General features: G+C 50.6%; 1 protein-coding gene across 1 annotated transcript in view; it reads left to right on the top strand.

Annotated features, from left to right (window-relative positions):
- The first annotated feature begins 3977 nt into the window (after nucleotides 1-3977).
- The window catches only part of LOC117657141 (F-box DNA helicase 1-like), a 53758-nt gene continuing 42970 nt past the window's right edge, over nucleotides 3978-14765 (top strand). The window contains exons 1-2 of the mRNA XM_060687054.2: nucleotides 3978-4043; nucleotides 13227-13391. Of these exons, the coding sequence (XP_060543037.2) occupies nucleotide 4043; nucleotides 13227-13391 (166 nt within the window). The 5' untranslated portion in view covers nucleotides 3978-4042. The remainder of the gene's footprint in view (nucleotides 4044-13226; nucleotides 13392-14765) is intronic.

The following is a 14765-nucleotide window of genomic DNA, read 5'->3' on the forward strand; positions in this document are numbered from 1 at the left end:
TTTTTAAAAAAAATTAATCATGTGCCGGTGGGTGTCGCACATTGGCAGTTGTGACACATATTTTGAGTGACAGGGAGCCACAGCAGAGGGGTGAAAGAGCCACATGTGGCTCCAGAGCCACAGGTTGCTGACCCTGCCCCATGAGGCGAACCAATGGCACACGTGCCACAGCTGGCACGTGAGCCGTTGCCCAGCTCAGCTTCACTGCGCATTTGCGTGTGCGCCTTCCGCCAGCCAGCTGGTTTTCGGGATGTGCAGGGGGTGGGGTGCATGTGGGAGATGCGTGCGCATGCGCAGGAGAGCGGGGGGTTCACGCACAAATGTGTGGGGGTGGAGCGCGGGGGTTGCCCATTTTTTAACCCAGGAGACTTCCAGGAGTCTCTACATGGCCCATTTTGGATGCCAGGTAAGTGCAGGGCCAGCGTGGAGCCTGGCGAGGGTGAAAATCAGGCTTTCCGGAAGTCTGGAAGTGGGCCCGTTTCTAGCCTCCGGAGCCTGGAGAGACCGTCTTTGTCCTCCCGGAGGCTCGAGCAAAGCCTTTGTAGCCTGGGGGCCCTGAAACGTCCCCCCGCTGTGGTGCACCAGGCCGAGTAGGCGTGGGGGGCTGTGTGCACATGTGCAGGGGGCACGGGGGGGGGGGCTTGTGTGTGCATGTGATTGGCGTACATTGCATTATGGGTGCCAGCACGCATGCACGAAGAGAAAAAAGTTAGCCATCACTGCCCCAGTGGTGGGATTCAGCCGGTTCGCACCACTTCGGGAGAACCGGTTGTTAACTTCCTGAGCAGTTTGGCAAACTGGTTGTTGGAAGAAATCATTAGGGCAGAGAACCGGTTGTTAAATTACCTGAATCCCACCACTGCACTGCCCGATACCATTTCAGACAGGTGACTGTCCTAATGTAAATGAAGCGGGCTCTGATAGATGACCACTGGATAACTTTCTATTCACTCTATTCTAAAAAGCAATGCATCCGGTTGGAAAAAGTATAAACTCAGCCAAAATCCTTTTGGTTCCTCTAGGAGGCCTCTAAGTTGTCAGAAGAAAGGAACATTCTAATGACATACAGCTTAAAGGTTGGTTAGGTCAAGGGGATCCACACGAGTTAAAAGTTGTCTATCGTCAGAAGATGATTTGAGTCTATGCTTCAGTAATCTACAAAAAGAATTATAACTGTTTTGCAAAGAAACTCAGTAATTAGGAAATGTCAATTAAAAATGACAAATGTATATGACCATATGAATTGCTGAGTTAACAGAATCCTTTGTCTAGAAAGGTATAAAAACCATTGTACCTAATTTCTGTCTTTGTTCAACGCTTCATGTACAGAGCCTTGAACCTATTGCGCAATATACAAATTGTCTCTGATTAACCCAAAAGTTGTGTTGGTCTTATTAAATCCACAACAGTCCAGACTCTTCTTAAAAACCTCCAGGGATGGAGCACCCAGAATTTCTGAATGCAATCCCTTCCACTGATTAATTGTCCTCACGGTTAGGAAGTTCCTCCTTAATTCCTTTTGTGCCGTAAGGTCCAATAATAATATGTTTAAGCTCATAAATGCCAAACAAGAAACTTAAACAGAGGCTTGAGTGAAATAGCATTTAATCTTGGTCAAGCTTAAATGGTTAGCTCTTCCAAACACATACAAGATACATGCAGGGAAGAACTACAAACAAGAAAGGGTATCAGTTTTGGAAGACAAATTTCTTTTTTTGCTTCTTAACTGCCACATATTTTAGCTGGGGGAGTTGGGAGGGGGTTGTTGTTGAAGCGGTAGAAAGTTAGTCATAACAACATTCTGTAGTCAAGGACTTTTGCCTGCGTCTGATTCAGACTGCACGAAGATTGATGGTGGAGTGTGAAAGTTGATTGGACAATGTGATGAACTTGTGGGTGTGGGGCAGGGCTGTGAATTCTTAGCTGAGTGGGAGAAACCTGGAAGCTTTCAGATTTGGGTTTTCCCAGAAGTGTCAACATGACATTTCTAATAAATCGAAACTTTGAGGAACCTCAGACCTTGGAGCTTTATTTTGTTGGGAGTGTTCCTTGGAACCCTGACAAAGGGAATGTGAATCCTTTATATTGTTCAGGAAAGTCATAATCCTCCAATTCTGGCATCTTTGATTTGCGTATCCCCTGGAACAGAGTAGAGCCCCTTGATTAGCACCATTAGCATTATTATTATTATTATCTCTTCCTGATCATCTTCTTTGTGTTCACACTTGGCTATTTAGCCCCCTGGAGTGAAGGGAACTCAAGATACAGATACAGAGATAAGGCTCTGATCAAAAGGTGGAACATACGTTTTCACAAATGCCAGATACTTTATAGACCCCAATAACAGTATATGTTTGTTCCAGGAAGTTAGTCAATGTGGCATATTTGTATTACAACTTTAAAGGCATAATATATGTATGTGTTCCAGGAAACAAATATTTACAGCATGCAGGTATACAAAGACATCATATATGATACATATATATGTTGCAGAAAACAACTAACAAGTTTCTACTATTTCAGTATATCTATTTCCTTACAGTGCTTCTTCAGGAGGCAACTGGACTTTCTTGTTTTTTCTTTGAAGACGTTTCACTTCTCCTCCAAGAAGCTTCTTCAGTTCTGACTGGATGGTGGGCAATGGAAGGATTTATTTTGCAGGCAGCTAGGTATTTGAATCCTTTTTAGAGAGTAATTGAGGCTACTTGGAGGTTTATCTGTGTCCTCAGTGAAGTAAAGAGCAAATAAAGAATAATGTAGATAAAAGAAATAATGTGAATAAAATAGGAATCATACAGAGTCAGATATATGGGCTCTGGGGGACCCTCTCTATTCACATTATTATAAGGGGAAGACGTGCTTGGATACATGAACTCTGAGAGACTCTATCTAACATTATTATAAGAGAGGAAAGTGCTTGTTGGAAATTACATTAACAAACAGTTAAACCCCTTTTAAGTGGTAATATATCTTCTGATACCTAGATGTCAAGGAAAGGACTGCTATATGGAAAAACATCTGAGTGACCTGACTGTGAATGACACAAAGACCTATATGTTACAAAGAGTTACTTAATCTAATGAATTTACCCAAGGACAGTAGTAACTCTCCCATTAGCGACTCTGAGCACTTAAGAAAAGTTGTGTGGCTAAGATAATCTTATAAACTAAGATTAATGCTTTAAGTAATTAGATGAACTTATTAACAAGTAAATATAACCATAGAAGGAAAATCGGATGTATGATCTCATGATTAACCATATATGGAAAATGTATGATCTCACTGAATCCTTTGTCTTAGAAATGTATAAAAACCATTGTATCAGAGTTCTTTCTTTGTTCAAAGCTTCAGGTACAAATCTGGCTCTGAACCTTGCGCAATAAACTGTCTCTGACTGGCCTGGGAATGTTTTTTAGTCCTTCCATTCCACAACATCAGGGCCACCTGAGTAGTGCACAAGGTTCCTGTAGTCTGCAATTTTTTCTTCTCTCTCTGGAAATCCATTCTTACTCCCACACCATTCATACCGTGTTCATCCCAAATTGTATAGCTAAAATGACCAGCTGTCTGCAAGGAATATAAATCCTTCCATTCCCCACCATCCAGTCAGAGCTGAAGAAGCTTCTTGGATGAGAAGCGAAACGTCTTCAAAAGAAAAAAAACAAGAAATGTCTCTTGAAAAAAAAAACATCTTTGGGACCTCAAAGGAGACTTTGACAAGGGTTGAATTCAGCTTCCCCCCTCCCAAACCCGGGGGGGGGGGCGGAAATGAGTGCTGCGCAGTACTCTATGCTTGTAGTTTTCCTGCATCCCTTTGGGGACAGGAGGGGTCCAATTGCCCGCGAGTTTTCATTGGTCCGGACCAGGCCACTCTTCAACTTGAAGAAGGAGCGAGCTCTGCGATAGGGCAGCAGAGACCCATCAGTCGCAAGAGGCGGGGTTTCATTGGTTGAAGTGTGAACCCATTAGATTGCGCTGGCTGGGAGCTATTTGCGGTGCGTATGCAACAGCGGAGGCTGTTTGCAAATTAGGCGAAAGTCAAAGTAAGTTCAAATTGTCAAATTTAAATTAAAATGCAATTAATTGCTAATTAGATTCTTGGTATTTGTTATGTATGTATCTATATGATACATATTATTATGTATTATGTACATATTATGTATTATGTTATATTATAACATACATATTATTATTATTATATTATAAAATTCATATTATTATGTATTATTATATTATGTATTATGTATACATATTATTATGTATGAGCTGGGAAAGCATTGTCATCCGGGCAGAATTATTTCCCATCCGGATTTTGGAGGAAAGTAATTGAATTTCTTTGGGTGGGGAAAAAATGAGTCAGTTGCAACCCGACCATCGTCAACCTGGCGGCCTCCAGATATTGGAGGTATTACATGTTCTATCATCCCCTGCATGCAGGGTGGGGGATTCTGGGAGTGGGAGTCCACAAGTCTTAAAGGTTGCCAAGGTTGAGAAACTGCGGCTTACGGCATCTTCTGCCTCTTAAAAGGAAGGGCTTTTAAATGGGATGCCTGAAGGGCAAGGATAAGAGGAAATTAAAACCACTTTTGAGGCAGCCAGAAGTTCGATTTTATTACTATTGAGCAGTGGTGAAATCCAATTTTTTTTTTACTACCGGTTCTGTGGGTGTGGCTTGGTGGGCGTGGCAGGGGAAGGATGTTGCAAAATCTTCATTTCCACCCCGCTGCAGGGGAAGGTTACTGCAAAATCCCCATTCCCTCCCTACTCCTGGGGGAAGGATATTGCAACATCTCCATTCCCACCCTGCTTCAGGGGAAGGATGTTGCAAAATCTCCATTCCCACCCCGCTCCAGGGCAAGGATACTGCAAAATCCCCATTCCCTCCCTACTCCTGGGGGAAGGATATTGCAAAAAAGGATATTTGCTGGTTCTCCGAACTGCTCAAAATTTCCGCTACCGGTTCTCCAGAACCTGTCGGAACCTGCTGGATTTCACCCCTGCTGTTGTGCCAGCCAGACTCACTTGGGAGAGTGAGATCCCTTTGCATGAAAGGCCAACCTAGGCACTGAACTGCACTCTTCTGTATACTTTTGTTATTAATATTTAATTTCCCAATTTCACTCTTGTGCAATATAATACAAAAATGTGATTAATGTGATTAATGTGTGTGTGTGTGTGTGTGTGTGTCTGTATGTATATAAACACACACACAGACACAGAAACAAACAGGACACACACACACACACACACACAAAGACAATAGCTGGACACCCTTGCTTCTCTGGAAACGAAACTAGGTGCTACAGCTTGATAAATCGAAACTTAAGAGTTTGAAAAATAACGACTAGTTACAACCAGCCTTTTCTCCCTCAGGCTGCCCCCATAGATCCTCCCCTAACTCCCTTCTTTTTTTTTGGATTTTTTTTTTTATTTTTAAACAAAACTTAAAATATAAAACAATTATCATCCATTACAATTACAGAAAGTGTATTGATTGGTTACAAATCTTTTGTGCTTAATCCTCTAACCAAGGATTAGGATAGGAAGGGATCTATGGGGCCACCCTAAGGGAGAGAAGGGGAATAGGAGAGAATCTATGGGGGCAGCCTGAGGGAGAGAAGGGCATAGGAGAGAATCTATAGGGCCACCCTGAGGGAGAGAGGAAGGGATCTATGGGGGCAGCCTAAGGGAGAGAAGGGGAATAGGAGAGGATCTATGGGGGCAGCCTGAGGGAGAGAACGGGGATAGGAAGGGATCTATGGGGGCAGCCTGAGGGAGAGAAGGGGAATAGGAGAGAATCTATGGGGGCAGCCTAAGGGAGAGAAGGGGAATAGGAGAGAATCTATGGGGGCAACCTAAGGGAGAGAAGGGGAATAGGAGAGAATCTATAGGGCCACCCTGAGGGAGAGAGGAAGGGATCTATGGGGGCAGCCTGAGGGAGAGAACGGGGATAGGAAGGGATCTATGGGGGCAGCCTGAGGGAGAGAAGGGGAATAGGAGAGAATCTATAGGGCCACCCTGAGGGAGAGAGGAAGGGATCTATGGGGCCACGCTGAGGGAGAGAAGGGCATAGGAGAGAATCTGTAGGGCCACCCTGAGGGAGAGAGGAAGGGATCTATGGGGGCAGCCTGAGGGAGAGAAGGGCATAGGAGAGAATCTGTAGGGCCACCCTGAGGGAGAGAGGAAAGGATCTATGGGGCCACCCTGAGGGAGAGAAGGGGGATAGGAAGGGATCTATGGGGGGCAGCCTGAGGGAGAGAAGGAGAATAGGAGAGGATCTATGGGGGCAGCCTGAGGGAGAGAAGGGGGATAGGAGAGGATCTATGGGGCCACCCTGAGGGAGAGAAGGGGGATAGGAAGGGATCTATGGGGGGCAGCCTGAGGGAGAGAAGGAGAATAGGAGAGGATCTATGGGGGCAGCCTGAGGGAGAGAAGGGGGATAGGAGAGGATCTATGGGGCCACCCTGAGGGAGAGAAGGGGGATAGGAAGGGATCTATGGGGGGCAGCCTGAGGGAGAGAAGGAGAATAGGAGAGAACCTATGGGGCAGCCTGAGGGAGAAAAGGAGAATAGGAGAGGATCTATGGGGGCAGCCTGAGGGAGAGAAGGGGGATAGGAAGAGATCTAGGGGGGGGGGGCAGCCTTAGGGAGAAAAGGGAATAGGGGAGAATCTATGGGGGCAGCCTGAGGGAGAGAAGGGGGATAGGAGAGGATCTGTGGGGCCACCCTGAGGGAGAGAGGAAGGGATCTATGGGGGCAGCCTGAGGGAGAGAAGGGGGATAGGAAGAGATCTATGGGGGGGGCAGCCTTAGGGAGAAAAGGGAATAGGGGAGAATCTATGGGGGCAGCCTGAGGGAGAGAAGGGGGATAGGAGAGGATCTATGGGGCCACCCTGAGGGAGAGAGGAAGGGATCTATGGGGGCAGCCTAAGGGAGAGAAGGAGAATAGGAGAGAACCTATGGGGCAGCCTGAGGGAGAAAAGGAGAATAGGAGAGGATCTATGGGGGCAGCCTGAGGGAGAAAAGGAGAATAGGAAGGGATCTATGGGGGGCAGCCTGAGGGAGAGAAGGAGAATAGGAGAGAACCTATGGGGCAGCCTGAGGGAGAAAAGGAGAATAGGAGAGGATCTATGGGGGCAGCCTGAGGGAGAGAAGGGGGATAGGAAGAGATCTATGGGGGGGGGCAGCCTGAGGGAGAGAAGGGAATAGGAGAGGATCTATGGGGGCAGCCTGAGGGAGAGAACGGGGATAGGAAGGGATCTATGGGGCCACCCTAAGGGAGAGAAGGGGAATAGGAGAGAATCTATGGGGGCAGCCTGAGGGAGAGAAGGGCATAGGAGAGAATCTATAGGGCCACCCTGAGGGAGAGAGGAAGGGATCTATGGGGGCAGCCTAAGGGAGAGAAGGGGAATAGGAGAGGATCTATGGGGGCAGCCTGAGGGAGAGAACGGGGATAGGAAGGGATCTATGGGGGCAGCCTGAGGGAGAGAAGGGGAATAGGAGAGAATCTATGGGGGCAGCCTAAGGGAGAGAAGGGGAATAGGAGAGAATCTATGGGGGCAACCTAAGGGAGAGAAGGGGAATAGGAGAGAATCTATAGGGCCACCCTGAGGGAGAGAGGAAGGGATCTATGGGGGCAGCCTGAGGGAGAGAAGGGGAATAGGAATCTATGGGGGCAGCCTGAGGGAGAGAAGGGCATAGGAGAGAATCTGTAGGGCCACCCTGAGGGAGAGAGGAAGGGATCTATGGGGCCACCCTGAGGGAGAGAGGAAGGGATCTATGGGGGCAGCCTGAGGGAGAGAAGGGCATAGGAGAGAATCTGTAGGGCCACCCTGAGGGAGAGAGGAAAGGATCTATGGGGCCACCCTGAGGGAGAGAAGGGGGATAGGAAGGGATCTATGGGGGGCAGCCTGAGGGAGAGAAGGAGAATAGGAGAGGATCTATGGGGCAGCCTGAGGGAGAGAAGGAGAATAGGAGAGGATCTATGGGGGCAGCCTGAGGGAGAGAAGGGGGATAGGAGAGGATCTATGGGGCCACCCTGAGGGAGAGAAGGGGGATAGGAAGGGATCTATGGGGGGCAGCCTGAGGGAGAGAAGGAGAATAGGAGAGGATCTATGGGGGCAGCCTGAGGGAGAGAAGGGGGATAGGAGAGGATCTATGGGGCCACCCTGAGGGAGAGAAGGGGGATAGGAAGGGATCTATGGGGGGCAGCCTGAGGGAGAGAAGGAGAATAGGAGAGAACCTATGGGGCAGCCTGAGGGAGAAAAGGAGAATAGGAGAGGATCTATGGGGGCAGCCTGAGGGAGAGAAGGGGGATAGGAAGAGATCTATGGGGGGGGCAGCCTGAGGGAGAGAAGGGAATAGGGGAGAATCTATGGGGGCAGCCTGAGGGAGAGAAGGGGAATAGGAGAGGATCTGTGGGGGCAGCCTGAGGGAGAGAAGGGGGATAGGAAGAGATCTATGGGGGGGCAGCCTGAGGGAGAGAAGGGGAATAGGAGAGGATCTATGGGGGCAGCCTGAGGGAGAGAACGGGGATAGGAAGGGATCTATGGGGGCAGCCTGAGGGAGAGAAGGGGAATAGGAGAGAATCTATAGGGCCACCCTGAGGGAGAGAGGAAGGGATCTATGGGGGCAGCCTAAGGGAGAGAAGGGGAATAGGAGAGGATCTATGGGGGCAGCCTGAGGGAGAGAACGGGGATAGGAAGGGATCTATGGGGGCAGCCTGAGGGAGAGAAGGGGAATAGGAGAGAATCTATGGGGGCAGCCTGAGGGAGAGAAGGGCATAGGAGAGAATCTATAGGGCCACCCTGAGGGAGAGAGGAAGGGATCTATGGGGGCAGCCTAAGGGAGAGAAGGGGAATAGGAGAGGATCTATGGGGGCAGCCTGAGGGAGAGAAGGGGGATAGGAGAGGATCTATGGGGCCACCCTGAGGGAGAGAAGGGGGATAGGAAGGGATCTATGGGGGGCAGCCTGAGGGAGAGAAGGAGAATAGGAGAGAACCTATGGGGCAGCCTGAGGGAGAAAAGGAGAATAGGAGAGGATCTATGGGGGCAGCCTGAGGGAGAGAAGGGGGATAGGAAGAGATCTATGGGGGGGGCAGCCTGAGGGAGAGAAGGGAATAGGGGAGAATCTATGGGGGCAGCCTGAGGGAGAGAAGGGGAATAGGAGAGGATCTGTGGGGGCAGCCTGAGGGAGAGAAGGGGGATAGGAAGAGATCTATGGGGGGGCAGCCTGAGGGAGAGAAGGGGAATAGGAGAGGATCTATGGGGGCAGCCTGAGGGAGAGAACGGGGATAGGAAGGGATCTATGGGGGCAGCCTGAGGGAGAGAAGGGGAATAGGAGAGAATCTATAGGGCCACCCTGAGGGAGAGAGGAAGGGATCTATGGGGGCAGCCTAAGGGAGAGAAGGGGAATAGGAGAGGATCTATGGGGGCAGCCTGAGGGAGAGAACGGGGATAGGAAGGGATCTATGGGGGCAGCCTGAGGGAGAGAAGGGGAATAGGAGAGAATCTATGGGGGCAGCCTGAGGGAGAGAAGGGCATAGGAGAGAATCTATAGGGCCACCCTGAGGGAGAGAGGAAGGGATCTATGGGGGCAGCCTAAGGGAGAGAAGGGGAATAGGAGAGGATCTATGGGGGCAGCCTGAGGGAGAGAAGGGGGATAGGAAGGGATCTATGGGGGGCAGCCTGAGGGAGAAAAGGAGAATAGGAAGGGATCTATGGGGGGCAGCCTGAGGGAGAGAAGGAGAATAGGAGAGAACCTATGGGGCAGCCTGAGGGAGAAAAGGAGAATAGGAGAGGATCTATGGGGGCAGCCTGAGGGAGAGAAGGGGGATAGGAAGAGATCTATGGGGGGGGCAGCCTGAGGGAGAGAAGGGAATAGGAGAGGATCTATGGGGGCAGCCTGAGGGAGAGAACGGGGATAGGAAGGGATCTATGGGGCCACCCTAAGGGAGAGAAGGGGAATAGGAGAGAATCTATGGGGGCAGCCTGAGGGAGAGAAGGGCATAGGAGAGAATCTATAGGGCCACCCTGAGGGAGAGAGGAAGGGATCTATGGGGGCAGCCTAAGGGAGAGAAGGGGAATAGGAGAGGATCTATGGGGGCAGCCTGAGGGAGAGAACGGGGATAGGAAGGGATCTATGGGGGCAGCCTGAGGGAGAGAAGGGGAATAGGAGAGAATCTATGGGGGCAGCCTAAGGGAGAGAAGGGGAATAGGAGAGAATCTATGGGGGCAACCTAAGGGAGAGAAGGGGAATAGGAGAGAATCTATAGGGCCACCCTGAGGGAGAGAGGAAGGGATCTATGGGGGCAGCCTGAGGGAGAGAAGGGGAATAGGAATCTATGGGGGCAGCCTGAGGGAGAGAAGGGCATAGGAGAGAATCTGTAGGGCCACCCTGAGGGAGAGAGGAAGGGATCTATGGGGCCACCCTGAGGGAGAGAGGAAGGGATCTATGGGGGCAGCCTGAGGGAGAGAAGGGCATAGGAGAGAATCTGTAGGGCCACCCTGAGGGAGAGAGGAAAGGATCTATGGGGCCACCCTGAGGGAGAGAAGGGGGATAGGAAGGGATCTATGGGGGGCAGCCTGAGGGAGAGAAGGAGAATAGGAGAGGATCTATGGGGCAGCCTGAGGGAGAGAAGGAGAATAGGAGAGGATCTATGGGGGCAGCCTGAGGGAGAGAAGGGGGATAGGAGAGGATCTATGGGGCCACCCTGAGGGAGAGAAGGGGGATAGGAAGGGATCTATGGGGGGCAGCCTGAGGGAGAGAAGGAGAATAGGAGAGGATCTATGGGGGCAGCCTGAGGGAGAGAAGGGGGATAGGAGAGGATCTATGGGGCCACCCTGAGGGAGAGAAGGGGGATAGGAAGGGATCTATGGGGGGCAGCCTGAGGGAGAGAAGGAGAATAGGAGAGAACCTATGGGGCAGCCTGAGGGAGAAAAGGAGAATAGGAGAGGATCTATGGGGGCAGCCTGAGGGAGAGAAGGGGGATAGGAAGAGATCTATGGGGGGGGCAGCCTGAGGGAGAGAAGGGAATAGGGGAGAATCTATGGGGGCAGCCTGAGGGAGAGAAGGGGAATAGGAGAGGATCTGTGGGGGCAGCCTGAGGGAGAGAAGGGGGATAGGAAGAGATCTATGGGGGGGCAGCCTGAGGGAGAGAAGGGGAATAGGAGAGGATCTATGGGGGCAGCCTGAGGGAGAGAACGGGGATAGGAAGGGATCTATGGGGGCAGCCTGAGGGAGAGAAGGGGAATAGGAGAGAATCTATAGGGCCACCCTGAGGGAGAGAGGAAGGGATCTATGGGGGCAGCCTAAGGGAGAGAAGGGGAATAGGAGAGGATCTATGGGGGCAGCCTGAGGGAGAGAACGGGGATAGGAAGGGATCTATGGGGGCAGCCTGAGGGAGAGAAGGGGAATAGGAGAGAATCTATGGGGGCAGCCTGAGGGAGAGAAGGGCATAGGAGAGAATCTATAGGGCCACCCTGAGGGAGAGAGGAAGGGATCTATGGGGGCAGCCTAAGGGAGAGAAGGGGAATAGGAGAGGATCTATGGGGGCAGCCTGAGGGAGAGAACGGGGATAGGAAGGGATCTATGGGGGCAGCCTGAGGGAGAGAAGGGCAATAGGAGAGAATCTATGGGGGCAGCCTAAGGGAGAGAAGGGGAATAGGAGAGAATCTGTAGGGCCACCCTGAGGGAGAGAGGAAGGGATCTATGGGGGCAGCCTGAGGGAGAGAACGGGGATAGGAAGGGATCTATGGGGGCAGCCTGAGGGAGAGAAAGGGAATAGGAGAGAATCTATGGGGGCAGCCTGAGGGAGAGAAGGGCATAGGAGAGAATCTATAGGGCCACCCTGAGGGAGAGAGGAAGGGATCTATGGGGGCAGCCTGAGGGAGAGAAGGGGGATAGGAGAGGATCTATGGGGCCACCCTGAGGGAGAGAAGGGGGATAGGAAAGGATCTATGGGGCCACCCTGAGGGAGAGAAGGGAATAGGAGAGGATCTATGGGGGCAGCCTGAGGGAGAGAACGGGGATAGGAAGGGATCTATGGGGGCAGCCTGAGGGAGAGAAGGGAATAGGAGAGAATCTATGGGGCAGCCTAAGGGAGAGAAGGGGAATAGGAGAGAATCTTTGGGGGCAGCCTGAGGGAGAGAAGGGCATAGGAGAGAATCTTTAGGGCCACCCTGAGGGAGAGAGGAAGGGATCTATGGGGCAGCCTAAGGGAGAGAAGGGGAATAGGAGAGGACCTATGGGGGCAGCCTGAGGGAGAGAAGGGGATAGGAAGGGATCTATGGGGCCACCCTGAGGGAGAGAAGGTAATAGGAGAGAATCTATGGGGGCAGCCTGAGGGAGAGAGGAAGGGATCTATGGGGGCAGCCTGAGGGAGAGAAGGGCATAGGAGAGAATCTATAGGGCCACCCTGAGGGAGAGAGGAAGGGATCTATGGGGCAGCCTAAGGGAGAGAAGGGGAATAGGAGAGGATCTATGGGGGCAGCCTGAGGGAGAGAAGGGGATAGGAGAGTATCTATGGGGGCAGCATGAGGGAGAGAAGGGGCATAGGAAGGGATCTATGGGGGGCAGCCTGAGAGAGAAAAGGAGAATAGGAGAGGATCTATGGGGCAGCCTGAGGGAGAAAAGGAGAATAGGAGAGGATCTATGGGGGCAGCCTGAGGGAGAGAAGGGGGATAGGAAGGGATCTATGGGGGGCAGCCTGAGGAAGAGAAGGGGAATAGGAGAGGATCTATGGGGCAGCCTGAGGGAGAAAAGGAGAATAGGAGAGGATCTATGGGGCAGCCTGGAGGGAGGGAAGGGGGATAGGAGAGGATCTATGGGGCCACCCTGAGGGAGGGGGATAGGAAGGGATCTATGGGTGCAGCCTGAGCGAGAGAAGGGGGATAGGAAGGGGTTTATGGGGGCAGCCTGAGGGAGAGGAGGGGGATAGAAAGGGATCTATGGGGGCAGCCTGAGGGAGAGAAGGGGATAGGAGAGAATCTATGGGGCCAGCCTCAGGGAGAGAAGGGGGATAGGAAGGGATCTATGGGGCAGCCTGAGGGAGACAAGGGGGATAGGAGATTAGAGGCTTCTGTGGGGATTGGCAGTGGCCCCACTTAAACCATCAATTGCGGTTTGCAGAGGGCAGGGTCTGGGTTGCAATGGGATCCTGGTTTTGTCTTTTACTAGGAGATCTTCAGTCCCCAGTGCCATTTTTCTCTGTTTTTTCTTCTGGGTCAGTGAGCTCTTTCAAGGAACCGGACCTGACAGCAAGTGATTGTAAAGATGCTCCTCAGAGCCCAGAAGGCACGGCCGCCCTGAAGCATCCCTCCACCCCGAGTCCGGGCAGCCAAGATTCCTATGGAGGCTTTTGCCCAACTCCTCAGAAAAGGAGGCATTCCACAGGTGTGATGAATCTTGCATTGTGTTGCAAGACCAAGCAGCTGCTTTTCTGAAAAAAATTAGTGAATGGTTTCCTGGTGGCACTTCCTGTCTCTCATGCTTTTGGTTAAATCAGTCCAAGCAGCATTGTCCTGTTGCAATGCAAGATTTGCAGGATGCGTTACAACACGTTGGTTTTCCGTTTGTCATTTGTTCCCTGTTGTTAGAGGTTGACTCCCTGTTTATATAGGCAGCTGTATATAGAGAGCAGACCCCACCTCCTTCTAGCACTGATGATATTACCTAGAAGGGTCATGAAATGTCTGCAAGAAAACAGCCAATCTCAAAGGGTACCAAGGACCCCACAGTACTCTTTTTCCTCTCCACAATTACCCCTCCATTCTAGCATTAATGATGTTCCCTAGTAGGGTCATGAAACATTTGCAAGAAAACCACCAAGCTCAAAGAGCACCAAGGGCCTCTCAGTCCTCCTCCTCCTCTTCTCTCCAAACCCCACTTACTGCCTTCTAGCATTGATGATGTTCCCTAGTAGGGTCATGAAACATCTGCAAGAAAATCACCAAGCTCAGAGAACATCAAGGACCCTACACATTCTCTTCTACTTGTTTCTCCTCCTCCTTCTCCTTTTTCTTCTTCTTCTTCTCCTCCTTCTCCTTCTCCTCCTCCTCCTCCTCCCCCTCCTCCTCCTCCTCCTCCTCCTCCTCCTCCTCCTCCCAAACCCCACTCTTCCAGCACTGAGGATGTTCCCTAGTAGGGTCATGAAACATCTGCAAAAAACCATCAAGCTCAGAGAATACCAAGGAATCCACCTTCCTCCTCCTTCTCCTCCTAAATCCCACTCTTCCAGCACTGATGATGTTCTGTAGTAGGGTCATGAAACATCTGCAAGAAAATCACCAAGCTCAGAGAACATCAAGGACCCTACACATTCTCTTCTACTTGTTTCAAGATTGTAGCTTTTGTAAGTAACTCTTACAAAAGTGTGTGCTGATACCAGGAAGAAGGCTTAAATGGGAGATGTGAAAGGCAATACGGATAGTCTTCAGTTTACGACCCCAATTGAGCCCAAAATTTCTGCTGCTAAGCGAGATATCTGTTAATTGATATTTTTTGGCATTTTATGATCTTGCTTGCCACAGTTGTTTAAATTTAAGTTTATTGTCATTATACATATATACACAGTATACCCATACAACGAAATTCACATGACACCCAGAGTCCCGACCCAACTCACATGACAATCCCCAAACACACCCCACCCACCAAAAATTCCCCACCCCTAAACCACCTAAGCATCCACACAACAGACCAAGTAATGCTGTCCAACAGCTCACTGACAATGGCCCTTTAGTTCATTGTTGAGTGCACTTATAGCTC

The sequence above is a fragment of the Pantherophis guttatus genome, chromosome 7 (assembly GCF_059756535.1).
Source record: "Pantherophis guttatus breed Tessera chromosome 7, ASM5975653v1, whole genome shotgun sequence".
Classification (NCBI taxonomy): domain Eukaryota; kingdom Metazoa; phylum Chordata; class Lepidosauria; order Squamata; family Colubridae; genus Pantherophis; species Pantherophis guttatus.